The sequence below is a fragment of the Branchiostoma belcheri genome, unplaced genomic scaffold (genome assembly GCF_001625305.1).
Source record: "Branchiostoma belcheri isolate BF01 breed outbred unplaced genomic scaffold, Haploidv18h27 scaffold188, whole genome shotgun sequence".
NCBI classification, from domain to species: domain Eukaryota; kingdom Metazoa; phylum Chordata; class Leptocardii; order Amphioxiformes; family Branchiostomatidae; genus Branchiostoma; species Branchiostoma belcheri.
The window spans coordinates 367,173-380,495 of record NW_017803357.1 but is presented as its reverse complement, the minus strand read 5'-3'; the positions used below and the strand labels follow the sequence as shown (position 1 = coordinate 380,495).

The following is a 13,323-nucleotide window of genomic DNA, read 5'->3' as shown; positions in this document are numbered from 1 at the left end:
CATATATATATATATATATCCAGTTCGGAGGTTGCTGCAGATGCATGAATATTGCAATGTTGGTAATTTGTCTCCTCTGTGGTCAGGTTGTCTTCTGATGTGTGAAAGTGCAAGTACCACACGTTGACGATATGTTATCACAATTGACTTTCCCTCTTGTTTCCAATAATTCATCACGAATGATCTTTCTTCAAATAAAACCAAACAAATGTAACTGTAAGGACCAACTTCACTAGCGCTAGTTGCCTTTTTCTCTAAAGGCGAAGACGCGCGCAAACGTAAAACACGTGCAAGCCAGCAATATAGAGGTAAATCTTCAGATGTTTTCTCTCGTTCTCAAGTAAATGTCACAAGTGGTTCATAGTTCTATTATCGAACAAAGAAGATTTATAGAATTTCCTCATTATGTATGCAAATTATCTCCTGATTTGCATAATTGTCATGTGATTATGTCAAACATCACTTCAACTACCTACATACCAAAAATCATGACAATCCGTCAACCGGTTCTTGAGTTATCCTCCTTCGAACATTTTTCAACAAATGCTCCTGCAGTTCAAGAACAAGCCACTAGGGGACCCAAACTCATGTCACTTCTTCCCTATCTCAAGAGCTATATTCGTGACCCTAGCATGTCCAGATCACGAGATATCAAAACCGGAAGTTCTGCTGCAGTACCTAGGAAAGCCGCCAGGGGGCCCAAAATCTAATCATTTCTAGGTCTCATAGAGTCCTACCCACCTACCAAGTTGCATCTTGGCGAAGGTAAAAAGTCATATATTTCATATAGGTATGAGATCTCCGAATTCTTGTTTATTCCAAGCATTCAATTGGTCCATAAGAGGAAAGATTCGGGCACAGTTTATATACAGACTAGATATATGACGATTTAGCTCAGATAATGTCAAGTGTTAACATCCGATGGATAGCTATCAATCTATTTAGGCCTGGGGTATTTTGTTTGAGGTACTAGATTCTGTTTTTGGGCGGTCCCTGTAAAGCACAAAGGTCGTGTTGAAGGATCCACAGACCAGACTGGGTTGTTTACGTACACAGCACTTTTGTACCGCACATTCTGTCGTCAGCTGTTTACTCTTCATACAGCTTAATGTTTATACAATAATTGTATTTTATATAGAATATATTTTGAAGATTTACATCAACAAAACAAAAACACAGGAAGCATCACAACTGATTTCAATACCGTCTCCACGGAGTAAACATCTTTATCTTTGTGACCCTTTCTTTCCTCATATCTAGATATTCCAACTAACTACATGACATTGATACTTGATAGGCGCGGTGTTGCAGTATGAATGAATGTTAGATACATTAACCTCGCTTTCTCAGTTCATCCGCTACTCCTCTGTCTTCGTCCAGTGAAGGCAATTCATCCGTTGTAAAATAAAGTATGCTTGCAGGGGATTAGCTTAAAACAACTTTCAATGTACAGAAGGATCAGTTAGACTATCGAGGCAGGAATAACAAAAATACCAATTTGTGTATTTGCTAAATAGCCCTAGAAATGTCATAATCATACAAAAATAATAAATGTACAATATTATACGGAATAAATTTTCTCTCGATTCTCAACTACACTACAATGTGAAATAAAGACTAAGCTTACAGATTACAGAATTGGGACTTACCCCAAATTTTCGGTTGACTCCATCAACCTTGTTCACGGAATGGACCAGTCTACTCTTGGAACGTGACGTCAGAGACACGTGACTGTACGTCATACGTGATAACTTGTGTCGCCCCCCGTCTTTGTTCAGGGTAGGTCTGTGAGCTCTTAACGGTGCACACACCAGTTCTTCCACGATAGTCCGTGGTAAAAAAGTGACGAAAGGGTTTTGAGGGTCCAAGTTTGAGGTGACATTTCTCATAAACTGCCACGAAATATCATTAAACATTAACATGGCTGAAGAGTGTAAGAAATGGTGATTTTGGGGTAAAAATTTCTTTTGGCTCCGAACCTTACTTCCGGGTATCCTTGCGCGCCAAGTGTAATCCGCCCGTTTGACCTAGATTTCGCTCTGCGCCTTCCTAGTAGCGGATGTGCAACCCCTCGCGCTGTGGACGATTTAAAAAATTACAGTGCTAGAATTTTCTTTATAATTTACTCGGGTATAGTCAAGGTTTGGGTCTTTCTGCCAGCATCAGTCATTTCTGCCGGAAATTTTTTTTCTATGGGATTATCCTAAGCGAAAGTTCGCAATTTTGTGCATTAATTTTGGAGTGAAAATAATGTTTTTTCCGTTGATTTTACAAAAATTAAAAAGGTTGAAGAAACCAAACTCAGCTGGTCTTGTAGCTGAAGAGATATCTTTTCGTCCCATATACAGTTATTCTCCTTCCGAACTACTCCACGGCAGAGGCGGTCGCTAGATTTGAGGGTGTGCAGCTTAGAATAGAGACGCCAAATAAACTGGGGTGTGCCCCCTTAAGACAAGGTTGATGGAGTCAACCGAAAATTTGGAAAGTCCCAATTCTGTAATCTATGTGTTGGAAGTTAAAGCTTAGTCTTTATGTCAAAATGGTTTGTACCAACACAGATGAACTTTCATGCTACACTGCAATGTGTGTATTTCTCTCTTGCATGTTGTCCTTTAGACGATGTGCTGTAGTCTGTTCGGCAGGTTCCCAAGGTGCTGATTCTTTTTCGTCGGCCTTTCCTTGCCGTTGGAGACAGGCAGCACGGTAGACTCGTCGTCGAAGCCGCCGACAGTGCTGTTGTTGTAGAGTCCGGAGCTGGTGTTACCGGAGGAGCCGGCACGAGACTGCCGTCTGCGTTTGGTTCTCACCCGCGTGGTCGGGTGCCGGTACAGCCAACACGCCAAGAAGATGCCAAATAACTAAAAAAATGGAACATAGAAATGTTGGCATCGTTTTAAAGAAGAACTTTATCGCACGACAATTGTACATGGTACAAAGTATGGCAACAACTATTGAACATAGTACAAATAAGAGGTATAGAAGAACTAAAACAATAAGGGTTAGTTTAAATTTTTGATATATTGTTACAATCGAGTGGGGCTAATTCTAATATTTTTTGTAATAACATAGCAGTCTTTTACATATAAGTTACGCTGTGAACAAAGACCGATTTAAGACGTGGAAGTGAAGTGGTAATAGTATTCTTAGATTTTGAAAACTCAAGTCCTTGAGTCAAGTCAACTCTTGATTTGTGATAGGTTGAAACAAAAACCAAGAATACCTTGTCAAAATAGGATTAGCTCTACACGATTCAGATATACAACAACAAACGGATAGTTTACATTGTTTCGATAGCCGTTTGTGAACTACAGGTAAAAGTAGTTCAGTGGGGTCGTGTGGCGCAGTCGGTAGCGCGTTCGGCTCACACCCCAGAGGTCGCGGGTTCGAACCCCGCCTTGTCACCGATCTTGTGCCCTTGGGAAAGGCCTAGGCACTTTACACGACTTTCCTCACTTCACTCAGGTGGAAATGAGTACCTAGCTTCGGCTAGGGACGTCCCTCGGATAGGACGTTAAATGGAGGCCCCGTGTTGGGAGAGCCACACCCCACGCACGTTAAAGAACCCACCACACTTATCGAAAAGAGTAGGGGACCTTCCCGGCGTGAGTGGTTCAAACCTTACAGTCTGGGCTTGGGGTTGACATCTTTGAAAAGGTGATGGTCACCTGTTATGTCAATCCTTCCACAAATGTGGTAAATCGTCATAAAAAATAAAATTAAAAAATAAAAAAAATTAAAAAATAAAGTGTCTTCTCTCCACGCACCTGCAGGTGACCAAACACCAGTCCTGCGATGCCGAGTAGGACGAAGGTGTTTGTGAGATACTCCTTGATGTAAGGTCCACAGGGCTGGGAAGAACCAAGGAGCTGTCATTTAAACATGTTGTGTCTGCAAAGCTTTGAACTTAATAATAATATATATTTGCATCTAGTCAACATACATATCTGTTTAAAAGCGGAAATTTCCATTTTGCTGCCTTTCTATGTTGGGTTTGCTACTAAACCGTAGCCTTCCTTACCCAACACAGGAAAGATGGCGCTTCAGCACCATCGACAAAGCGAAAACTAATTTTACCTTCGCCAGGAAGGTTAATATATTTTCCATAGCGTTTGTGTGTGTGTGTGTGTGTGGTTTAGCACGACAACTCAAGAAGCGTTGGGTGGATTATCATGAAAATTTCATACCGCAGTTGGAGGTTACATGAAGGTTAACATCATTATACATAATTTATTCAAATCAGGAACTCATTTGCATAATTTATGAGCGAATGATGGAATAGCTTTCTTTCTAGATGAGATGAGACCGTCATTGGGTTTAGAATATGAGCAACTGATATAATGTATGCAAATCAGTAACTTATTTACGTAATCAATGAAAAAAATTACAATTCGTCAGTCTGGCGAGGGTATAAAGTCGTGGAACTCTTTTATTGACCGTGTTCTTTGGATCCTAGTCCTGTTCTGACTTACCCTGGAAGCCAGAACTCGTTTTCCGGGCCGCAAGAGCCCTTCGCCCGCTGGTGTAAATTACCGCTACGGGGGAGTCTAGCCCGGGGGGAGTTTGGCTGAGGGCCGGACAAACCCCTTTAGGGCTCAACTCCCCCGTAGCGGTAATTTAGATAGGCGGGGGAAGGGCTCTTGGCTGCCGAAGGAAAAGGGCTAACGGCCCAATACTAGTTGGCATCCAGGGTAGTTCTGACTATCCTTACCTGACTGCACGTCTGTCTGACGTCTGTCTGTCTGACGTCGTCGCCACACTTACAGCTGAGATGTTTGTACGGCTCCCTCCAGTCTGTCTGGCCCAGTAAACCACAGCACTGGTACTGCGCACAGGGAACATGGGAGGTTAAGTACGGACTTAATCACTTCTGTTCTTTAACAAGTTTGTATTCTTACGTGTCAACTCCAGCCCGGACCCAAAACAACTGCATAGTTATATCTTTGTAATGGATCAGATATTGTTATTAGAAAACGGCTTCCATCTTTTGATGCTAAAGCTAGATTGGAATGCGACAAGAGAACGTTTGCTTATCGAGGTGCAGTGGGCTGGAATAAACTCCCACCCGGTGTTAGAACTGCACCGTCGATACAGACGTTCAGAACACTGTATGTTCAGTTACGTGACCTCTGACTTCCCTCCCTTACGACATGGCGTGACCCCGATTATTAGTAATGGATCACGTTTATGATATTGTTTTTGGTGTATGTACTGTTGTATTTCCGTGTATATTTGTGTCGTACCCAGGGCCACTCTGTAAAGCAGTGCTATGTCACTGAGTTAGTGCTACCCTGGTTAACGAATACAGAAATAAATAAATAAATGTCTGATACCATCCTAGAGGCATCTAGCTTGACCGTAATCTCAAACGTAATCTATAACTTTCTAGAAAGACACACATATCATACCTCTGTCTGAAACTCCTCCAGGTAACTCTTGACCGACCACTGCTCCAACGTTCCGTGCGTTTGTATCGTTGTGTTGAAGGACTTGTCGGCGAAATGTTGGAACTGTTGGGAGAGGAAACCGAGGCGTATATTCATCATGTTTAAAGTTAAAACTTTTGGTCCAACACAAGAAATTCTCTCACCAAGAGCTTTCGACCAGTCACTCTGGTCTTCCTCAGTAGACTGGCTAGCTCTGCCAGTTCAGAGGTGTCTCAACACATCCACATAGAGTCATCCGGACATTTTGTTTCACTTGACACTGTAAGGATTTTAGACACTGAACAAGACTATTTCTTTAGAGGGGTGAAGGAAGCCATATACATCAGGGCCCATCACCCTACATTGAACTGCGACTTGGGCCGACATTGTCTACCAGATACCTTTGACCCAGTGTTGACGTCACACTTCAAAGAAGCCACGTGACAAGCGTCACTGGGTCAGTCTACTGAGGAAGACCAGAGTGACTGGTCGAAAGCTCTAGGTGAGAGAATTTCTTGCGTTTGACCAAAAGTTTTAACTTAACACATGCAACTACCAACACAGATGAACTTTAATGACAGTATATTCATCATGTATATTCAATGTGAAATTTTAATATTTACCTTAAATCTAGAGCTAAAACAGATCTGCCATCTTATACATTTGTCACAACACAATCGTCTGAAAACCGATGTGAGCCTAATGCCAGACATTGTTTTCACTTCGCCCTACACCCCTTTATTTAATTAAAATCCGCTGAGAAACATTTAGCATACCATGCACTTCAGTAGAATCATAATATTTGACGTACCTCCGTTTTTGTGTAGATCAAAGCCCACGTGCTTGATGAAACCTCCGCAAGTATCAGAACTACGAGACACATGGCGTACTGAAAAAAAGATATCGAATAATACTTTCAATGAACGATGATGAAACAGTACCTCAGTACTTTCAACTTCATATACCAACAACCATCAATCTACAAACTGACATTGTTAAGAATTGTAGATAACTATTTTGAATTCCAGTTCTTTTTTTCTTAATAACAAAGAAATAACATAAAATGGGAACCATCCCGTTACAAATCAATACCTAATTTGTCATCTCAAGAAATATATACAAATAAGGGTCAACAGTCAAACAAAGAAAAAGACAAAAGTAGCCATACTAAAAGTTTACCACAACAGTACTAATCACCAAAAGTGCCCCATTTTCTCAGTTTTTTCCCACTTTTCCTTTTCTTGCAGCAATATAGTATTCAACTTTTTAAAAGAAATTTACATATCGAAGAAAGGATTCAAAATTTACTTTGTTGGACTTTCTATTATTGTATATAAAGATTTTTACTAACGGAATAAATAAATTTTGGATTGTAGGGGTGCCAGGAAGCAGGTTTCCGAAGATAATGATAAAACTATTTAAATAAATATGTTGACCTGTTTTTTTAAGTACCAAGTTTTTATTTTATCCCAAAAGCTAATTAGATTAGGGCATTCCCAAAACACATGAAGGTAGGTTTCTTCCTCAGACTGGCAGAATGACCACGATGGATTATCAATACAATGAATTCCAGTTCTTGTCCCGGTTTGGTGTACAGATCGGTACCGTACCACAAGAAGAGATTTCCGCTGTTCCAGAAACGCGGCGCAGCAGCCGAAGTACATGATGACGCCGATGACGATGTTAGTGACGTAGAGCGGCAGGTAGAGCCAGTCCAGGTTGATGCTGGTCACCATCTTCATCTTCTCATGGACCTTCAGCGCCCACACCACCACGTAGGACACCATCCCGCCAGTCTGCAACAAACGGTTTAACCCAGGTGTCAAAATGAAATGAAACCATACCCGAACAACTATCAAAGGGGTGCTAGTGTAACGGAAATGAAAAGAAACCTACAGTGGTGGTCGCTGGAAGACAGGCGTAGAATGTCCAAACTGTGCATGATGTACAAAATGACTAATAAACTGGTGGACGTACCAACCAGTAAGTATCTGATACCAGCCCAGAAAAGAACAAGAAACAGTCATGCCTTCAAATATCAGAGTTATCAACCAAGAATTGAGGTATATTCAAAAACTGGTATTTCCCCAGAACTATCGTAGACTGGAACTCGTTGCCCCGAGCACAGTTGGGGCATCATCACTAGAAAGCTGAACAACTCCTGCAATCAAATGTGCAAAGATTGAGTGTAACAAGTCGTTCGGTGTGATATAGCTAGCTGCCGCCGCGCCGCGTGACTGCAAAGCTGGTGTGTTACGCTGATGTCCTAGTATTGAACGAAGCAGATTTATAGAATTTCCTCATTAATAATGCAAATTTGTTACTGATTTACTAATTTACTGATTTGCATAATTGTCATTTCATTATGTCAAGCATCACTTCAGCTGCCTACATAGCAAATATCAAGACAATCGGTCAACCGGTTTTTTAGTTATCCTCATTGGAAGACTTTAACAAACGCCTCTGCAGTTTTAGAACAAGCCGCTAGGGGGCCAAAACCCATGGCACTTTTTCCCTGGTCCAAGAGCTATCTACCACCCAAAATTCGTGACCCTAGCATATCCAGATCGCGAGATATCAATCCCGGACGTTCTGCTGCAGTACCAACAAAAGCTGCCAGGGTACCCAAAATCTAATCATTTCTAGGTTTCATCAAGACCTACCAACCTACCAAGTTTCATGGCAATGCATATTAAACCTCTTGATCTATGTTGTTTACAGAGAAACAAACAAACAGACAGACAAACGGACAAACGCAACTGAAAACATAACCTTCTTGGCGAAGGTAATAACTTGAATGTATATCGGTAATACTAACATGCCTTATTGCGTGGTATTCGGACTATTTTGAAGCTCGACAATCCTGCCAAAACCTGCCGTCTGTCTGGGCGTGTTTACACGCTAAATGGACGGCCTCAGACACAACATTACTCCACGCGTCATTAAACAGGAACCTTGAAAGAATGTTGTTCATCTATTTTGGGCCCACTTACACAAAGTAAACCCCTGAGGGTCTGTTTCAAGATGGCAGCTACAACGAGAAGCAGAGAACATTCTAGATCTAGATGCGCAAAAACAGCCTGGAACTGAATAATGTAACATCTGACGAGGAAAGATATTCAAGTTTGTTCTAAATTTACCTTTGAATGAATAAGTCGATCTCTCTATTTAAGACAAATATTTATATATAGACTGGAAGGCTTCATCGGCCTTGGGCGTTTTCTCAACGGGAGTCCAATGCGAGGTCAAGGGTGACTGTTTCTACTATATACGTAGTTACTGTTGTAGATTTAATCTAGATATTCTTTCATTGTAATACTCAGGACAGATAGAAAACGCACAAGAAACTAGTATTTGTAGAATTACTTTTAATCTCCGTTTGTAATATGATAAGTACTTGATGTTGTATTATGAGGAATAAGTGAAAAGGTTTTACAGGCCAAGGATATTTGTTGTCATCTTTGAAACTGTATCCCTACTGTTTCATATTTAATGTTATTGTCTAATACGTGGCCCAACAACGTTAAAACGTACATACTCCAGACTATGAAGTGACTAAACTTAGATATGAGCGAAGCCGTGAAACAACCATTATATATATTGTTCTAAACCCGTGAGAGACAATTTGTCACAAATTCTATTGTTGGTGATCGGTTTATGTTTTAGGGTGATATTTTAGGTGTTGAGTTTTACATCCGTCTAGCAATGTTTGGTAAACCTGGTCATGTTTGCTTGCACTAAATAGATTTAAAGCTTAGTGGAAGGTTTTTCATATCTCAGGGGGCTTTGGGCTGATCTCTGTACATGCACCTCATACTTTTGTCTGCAAGGATCAACCTGGAATTGCAGCATGTCGTGTACTAAATCAGCAGACATTACCAGCAGAACTATGTTTGAAATACACTTGTTGGATAAATGTTAGGCTAACAGAATTGCAGCTAAATTGACGGCTATTGTCAATAAGCTTAAATCAAGGCGCATATAAAATTGTTTCCCCTCACGCTAGTGATAGTGTGTGCAGAGGCTGTTCCATTTACATATGTCAGATATAAATCATACAACTGGATCAGGTTTCTAACAGTCAGATATTCTATAGGCAGCCTCTGCTGTCTGTCATTGATATCAGTGAAATGTCAATGCTCTTCCTACGTTTTACAGAGATGGATGGATAGATAGATAGATAGATAGATAGATAGATAGATAGATAGATAGATAGATAGATAGATAGATAGATAGATAGATAGATAGATAGATAGATAGATAGATAGATAGATAGATAGATAGATAGATAGATAGATAGATAGATAGACATACCACAAAGACATACCAGTATACTGTATTGATCTTCGCAGCCAACGTATGGCAAATTCGATATGCAATATAGTAAACGAGACAACAACGGTCTTTGTTGAATCAGGTCATGGAAGCCTGGGTCTTCATTCAAATGATAGGTTCTTACTCTTATTACTACTTTACTCGTACCTAGACTGCGATCGTTAAGTACGAAATGCTAATTTTATCCTGAAGGCCATTTGTACAGATTGAGTTCTGATGTATGATTTGGGACATGAAAAAGTTTATTAATTTTATTTCTAGTGAAGGTACCAAGGTTGACACGAATTCCGTTTGCATCCACTGCAGATGTGCTTATCACTTGTCTTTTGAAGTCACCGTTTTCTACTATAACTCGTGAACCGTCAGAAACATTTAGAATTCTAGGGGTGTGCCGGGCGTTGTGCGTATTTCAGAACAAAGAAATTATGAACACAGCCCTGGGCGCTGTTATTAGCCACAATTTGGACCAACACCCCTCTTATATCTGACTCACTTGCTATTTCAAAATTAGTTCTCTCTGCGTCTCTACTAGGAAAACAGGCGGGACGTATACTGATCATCTTAGATGTCGCACCCGCATACATACTAGTTTTTGTTTGTTTTAAACTGAGTATACTTCATATCAGAAACATTCAGTCAAGACAAGAAGAGAAGGAACGAGGCTTCCTTAAGTAAGGGTCGTGATACGATTTAGATACGGCAAGATATATCGTGATTTATAAAGAAAGACCTGACAACGTCCACTAACATACAGTAATTCCACCAGGTCATGTGTATTGGCCACCCTAGAAAATGCATACAAAGAGATTCCCAACGCAACACCGCCCAGTATAGCGCACTCCTGGGTATCTAAAATGTGCATACCCGGGGTACTGCACTAAAGATCTCTCAAACACACTTGTTTGCCAAAGTGGTGGATATTTGTAACCTGGTAAAAATGTTAATGGAGGTTACATGTTATAAGCATACTTGTTAACTTGACTATGGGGGAAATTATCAGTAGTCGTGACCACACGTGTGATATCGGCAGGGACACTTACACTGTTCAAAAAGATCTACAATCAAGAATATATAACTACTGGACACTGATATACCAAGGTCAACTTGTTCCGTTACTTCTGTATTATTTGACTTTCCATGCCTCTTTGATTTGATTATTTATATTTCTTTTCATTAATATGCAAACTCCACTTTTAGTTATTTACTTTTAAGTTCATATACCTTTTGACTATCTACCATTATGATTCTGGACGATTATAATTACTTCTATGTTACCTTATTTCATTTGATTGTTGATGAGTTTTTTACGATTTCGTCTTGTTCATGATAAGTTTATCTATTTTTAGTTGACATTTGTTAGTTCATCTTTAATCTTTTGTTATAATTATAATGCCATGTAGTTTTGTTGGGGTTATCCCCCCAGGAATCTTTGAAAACCGCCAATAGGCGACATGTATTTCCTGGTTAAATAAACAAACAAACAAACAAACATATCTTTACGAGAAGTGTGGTGGTGGCCGGTAGCTGATGACCCCATGTTTACAATGTCAGAGTTCCGGTCGAGAGGTCGACAGCTGGACGGTACTCAACAATGTGCAAACCAAACATTTGACAAACCTTTGATAGACCATAGACTCCGCTAATATCTAATAATCAACACTACAACAGTCTTTGTAAAACAGAAAACCTCTACGGAATATGCACGGCCCAATGCCATGAATACTAATCACTCTCAACATGTTTTAAACGTCGACTTCTTTGATAGCCTGGTATCCAGTCTTACGTGATTGGGGGTATTGGGGTGTTCAGGCAGGTTGTGCCTTCGGGGGCTCTAATAGCTTCCCCGCCCAGTGCAACAGGCCGTCCCGGTAGGAGAGTTACGCTAATAAGAGACAATATGCTTGGGGATTTGGTTTCCCCCCTAACACGTGGGGGCTAATCAATCTCTCGTGAAATACACACCGGGAAACCTATGTGAGGCGGGCGGGCCAGCCTGCTCTTGTGGCCCCGACCACGAATCAGACTGGATACCAGGCTACTTCTTTGAAAGCTGTCCGTGGTGTGAAATAAATTTAGTACAGTATATTTGTGCAAGCAGACAATGTGAAAGCTGCCAGACTTCCTGAAATATCTGAATGAAAGTGTAACGAAAAACACTTCTTCTTGGTGTTACAGTTAAATGAAATTGTGTCAATCCGTACCATTCAGGGACAATATTAGAGAAATTCCCCCAGTATAGTAGGACTTTTTCTTTTCTGCATACACGCACCTGAAGTAATATCACAACTGTGTATTATGTAGCGGACATTTCTGTCGTTATCTAGTTTTTCATTTCAATTAGTTATTCTATTATATTACCTTCCAATATTGCTTCTTTGTTTGCCTTCTAGTTCCAGTGACCTCGTACCATATGTGCGCACTTGCAAACAGACTAAGTATTATTAACACTGAATGTATGGAATTGAATATACTATTCAACCGCATGAAAGGCCGGAAACAGACTAGTTTAAAGGTTCGGTGTGGATTCGGATAGCTCACCCTCCCTGCTAGTTGTTCAGACAACAATCTAGATACTTGCTAATTCCTTGATCTAGATACGTGCCCTTCATCTTCCCTTAAGCTTGTCAACACTGAGCCTACCACACTTACAACTTGCATATAATGTTCGGCCGAATTTCACAGTGACCAATGTTTCGATAAGATACATCAGACATATACGGGCTAACAACTTGATAAAGCTACATCCTGAAGTTTTGTTGACCGCGAATGCATGCACGTAACATCACATGTACATGTCTGGGCAAAAACTGGTTTGCTGTAATTGAGCATGGTTCCTTTGTTCTATATATAGCTATACACATACATAGAACAGCCGGCTACATGGTCCTAGCCAGTGTCTAGTGGGGCAAATTTTTCTAATTCATGCATTTTTATAATTAAAGGCGCGAAATGGGACAAAATAAAATTCAGAGTCAAAGAAATGTAACATCTCTTTCTCACACCAGGTATAAAAAAGTATAATAGCCCCGCATGACCCATCGTCACAATGTGATTCATGCCTGGGGAGATACTAACGTTACACATTATATAATGCCTGGCGTGAAACACTCACCCAGAAGACGAAGTTGGAGAAGAACAGGGTGAACTGTATGGCCGTGTACGAGCAGCACGGCGTGTCTCGGTGACGCTTGAAGGGCCAGAACCTCTCCATGTTGTCGCGTGCTACGGAAGCTCCGCTCGGGTCGTGTCGGCGCTAGCTCGGGTCGTGTCGGCGCCTCCACTCGGAAAGTGGAACAGGCAGTTTCTGGGACGATGTGTTGACCTTGGTGAGACGTAGGACCATACCATTTTTGAAGGGGCGTTTTTTTTTCAACAAAAGTTGCACTATGGCAATATAACTTAATGTGAATCCGTTCTATATATTATTACTGTTGACATACATTGTCTTCGTTTAATCAAAATGGTGTCAAATGAAAACAAACATGCAAACAAATAATAAACAAACAAAATACTGAGCCCACCTGTTTATGAGCACATGTTGCACGTCCCAGTCAGACGGGAGCCG

The 13,323-nt window shown here is 40.7% G+C and overlaps 1 protein-coding gene and 1 non-coding gene across 3 annotated transcripts in view; one reads left to right on the top strand and one right to left on the bottom strand.

Moving 5' to 3' along the window:
• LOC109467708 (CD151 antigen-like) overlaps positions 1-13,056 on the bottom strand; it is a 17,347-nt gene extending 4,291 nt beyond the window's left edge. The window contains exons 1-7 of one of the 2 annotated variants that reach the window (XM_019765755.1): positions 12,871-13,056; positions 7,034-7,219; positions 6,235-6,312; positions 5,406-5,507; positions 4,709-4,822; positions 3,765-3,848; positions 2,554-2,858 (exon numbers count right to left, since the gene is read on the bottom strand). In XM_019765755.1, the coding sequence (XP_019621314.1) occupies positions 2,613-2,858; positions 3,765-3,848; positions 4,709-4,822; positions 5,406-5,507; positions 6,235-6,312; positions 7,034-7,219; positions 12,871-12,969 (909 nt within the window). In that variant the 5' untranslated portion in view covers positions 12,970-13,056 and the 3' untranslated portion in view covers positions 2,554-2,612. Of the gene's footprint in view, positions 1-2,553; positions 2,859-3,764; positions 3,849-4,708; positions 4,823-5,405; positions 5,508-6,234; positions 6,313-7,033; positions 7,220-12,870 lie in introns of those variants that run through there. The other variant, XM_019765756.1, reaches the window with a different exon arrangement.
• On the top strand, positions 3,330-3,404 carry Trnav-cac. The gene has a single exon. It is a non-coding gene; the product is annotated as a tRNA-Val (tRNA).
• Positions 13,057-13,323: the final 267 nt, after the last annotated feature.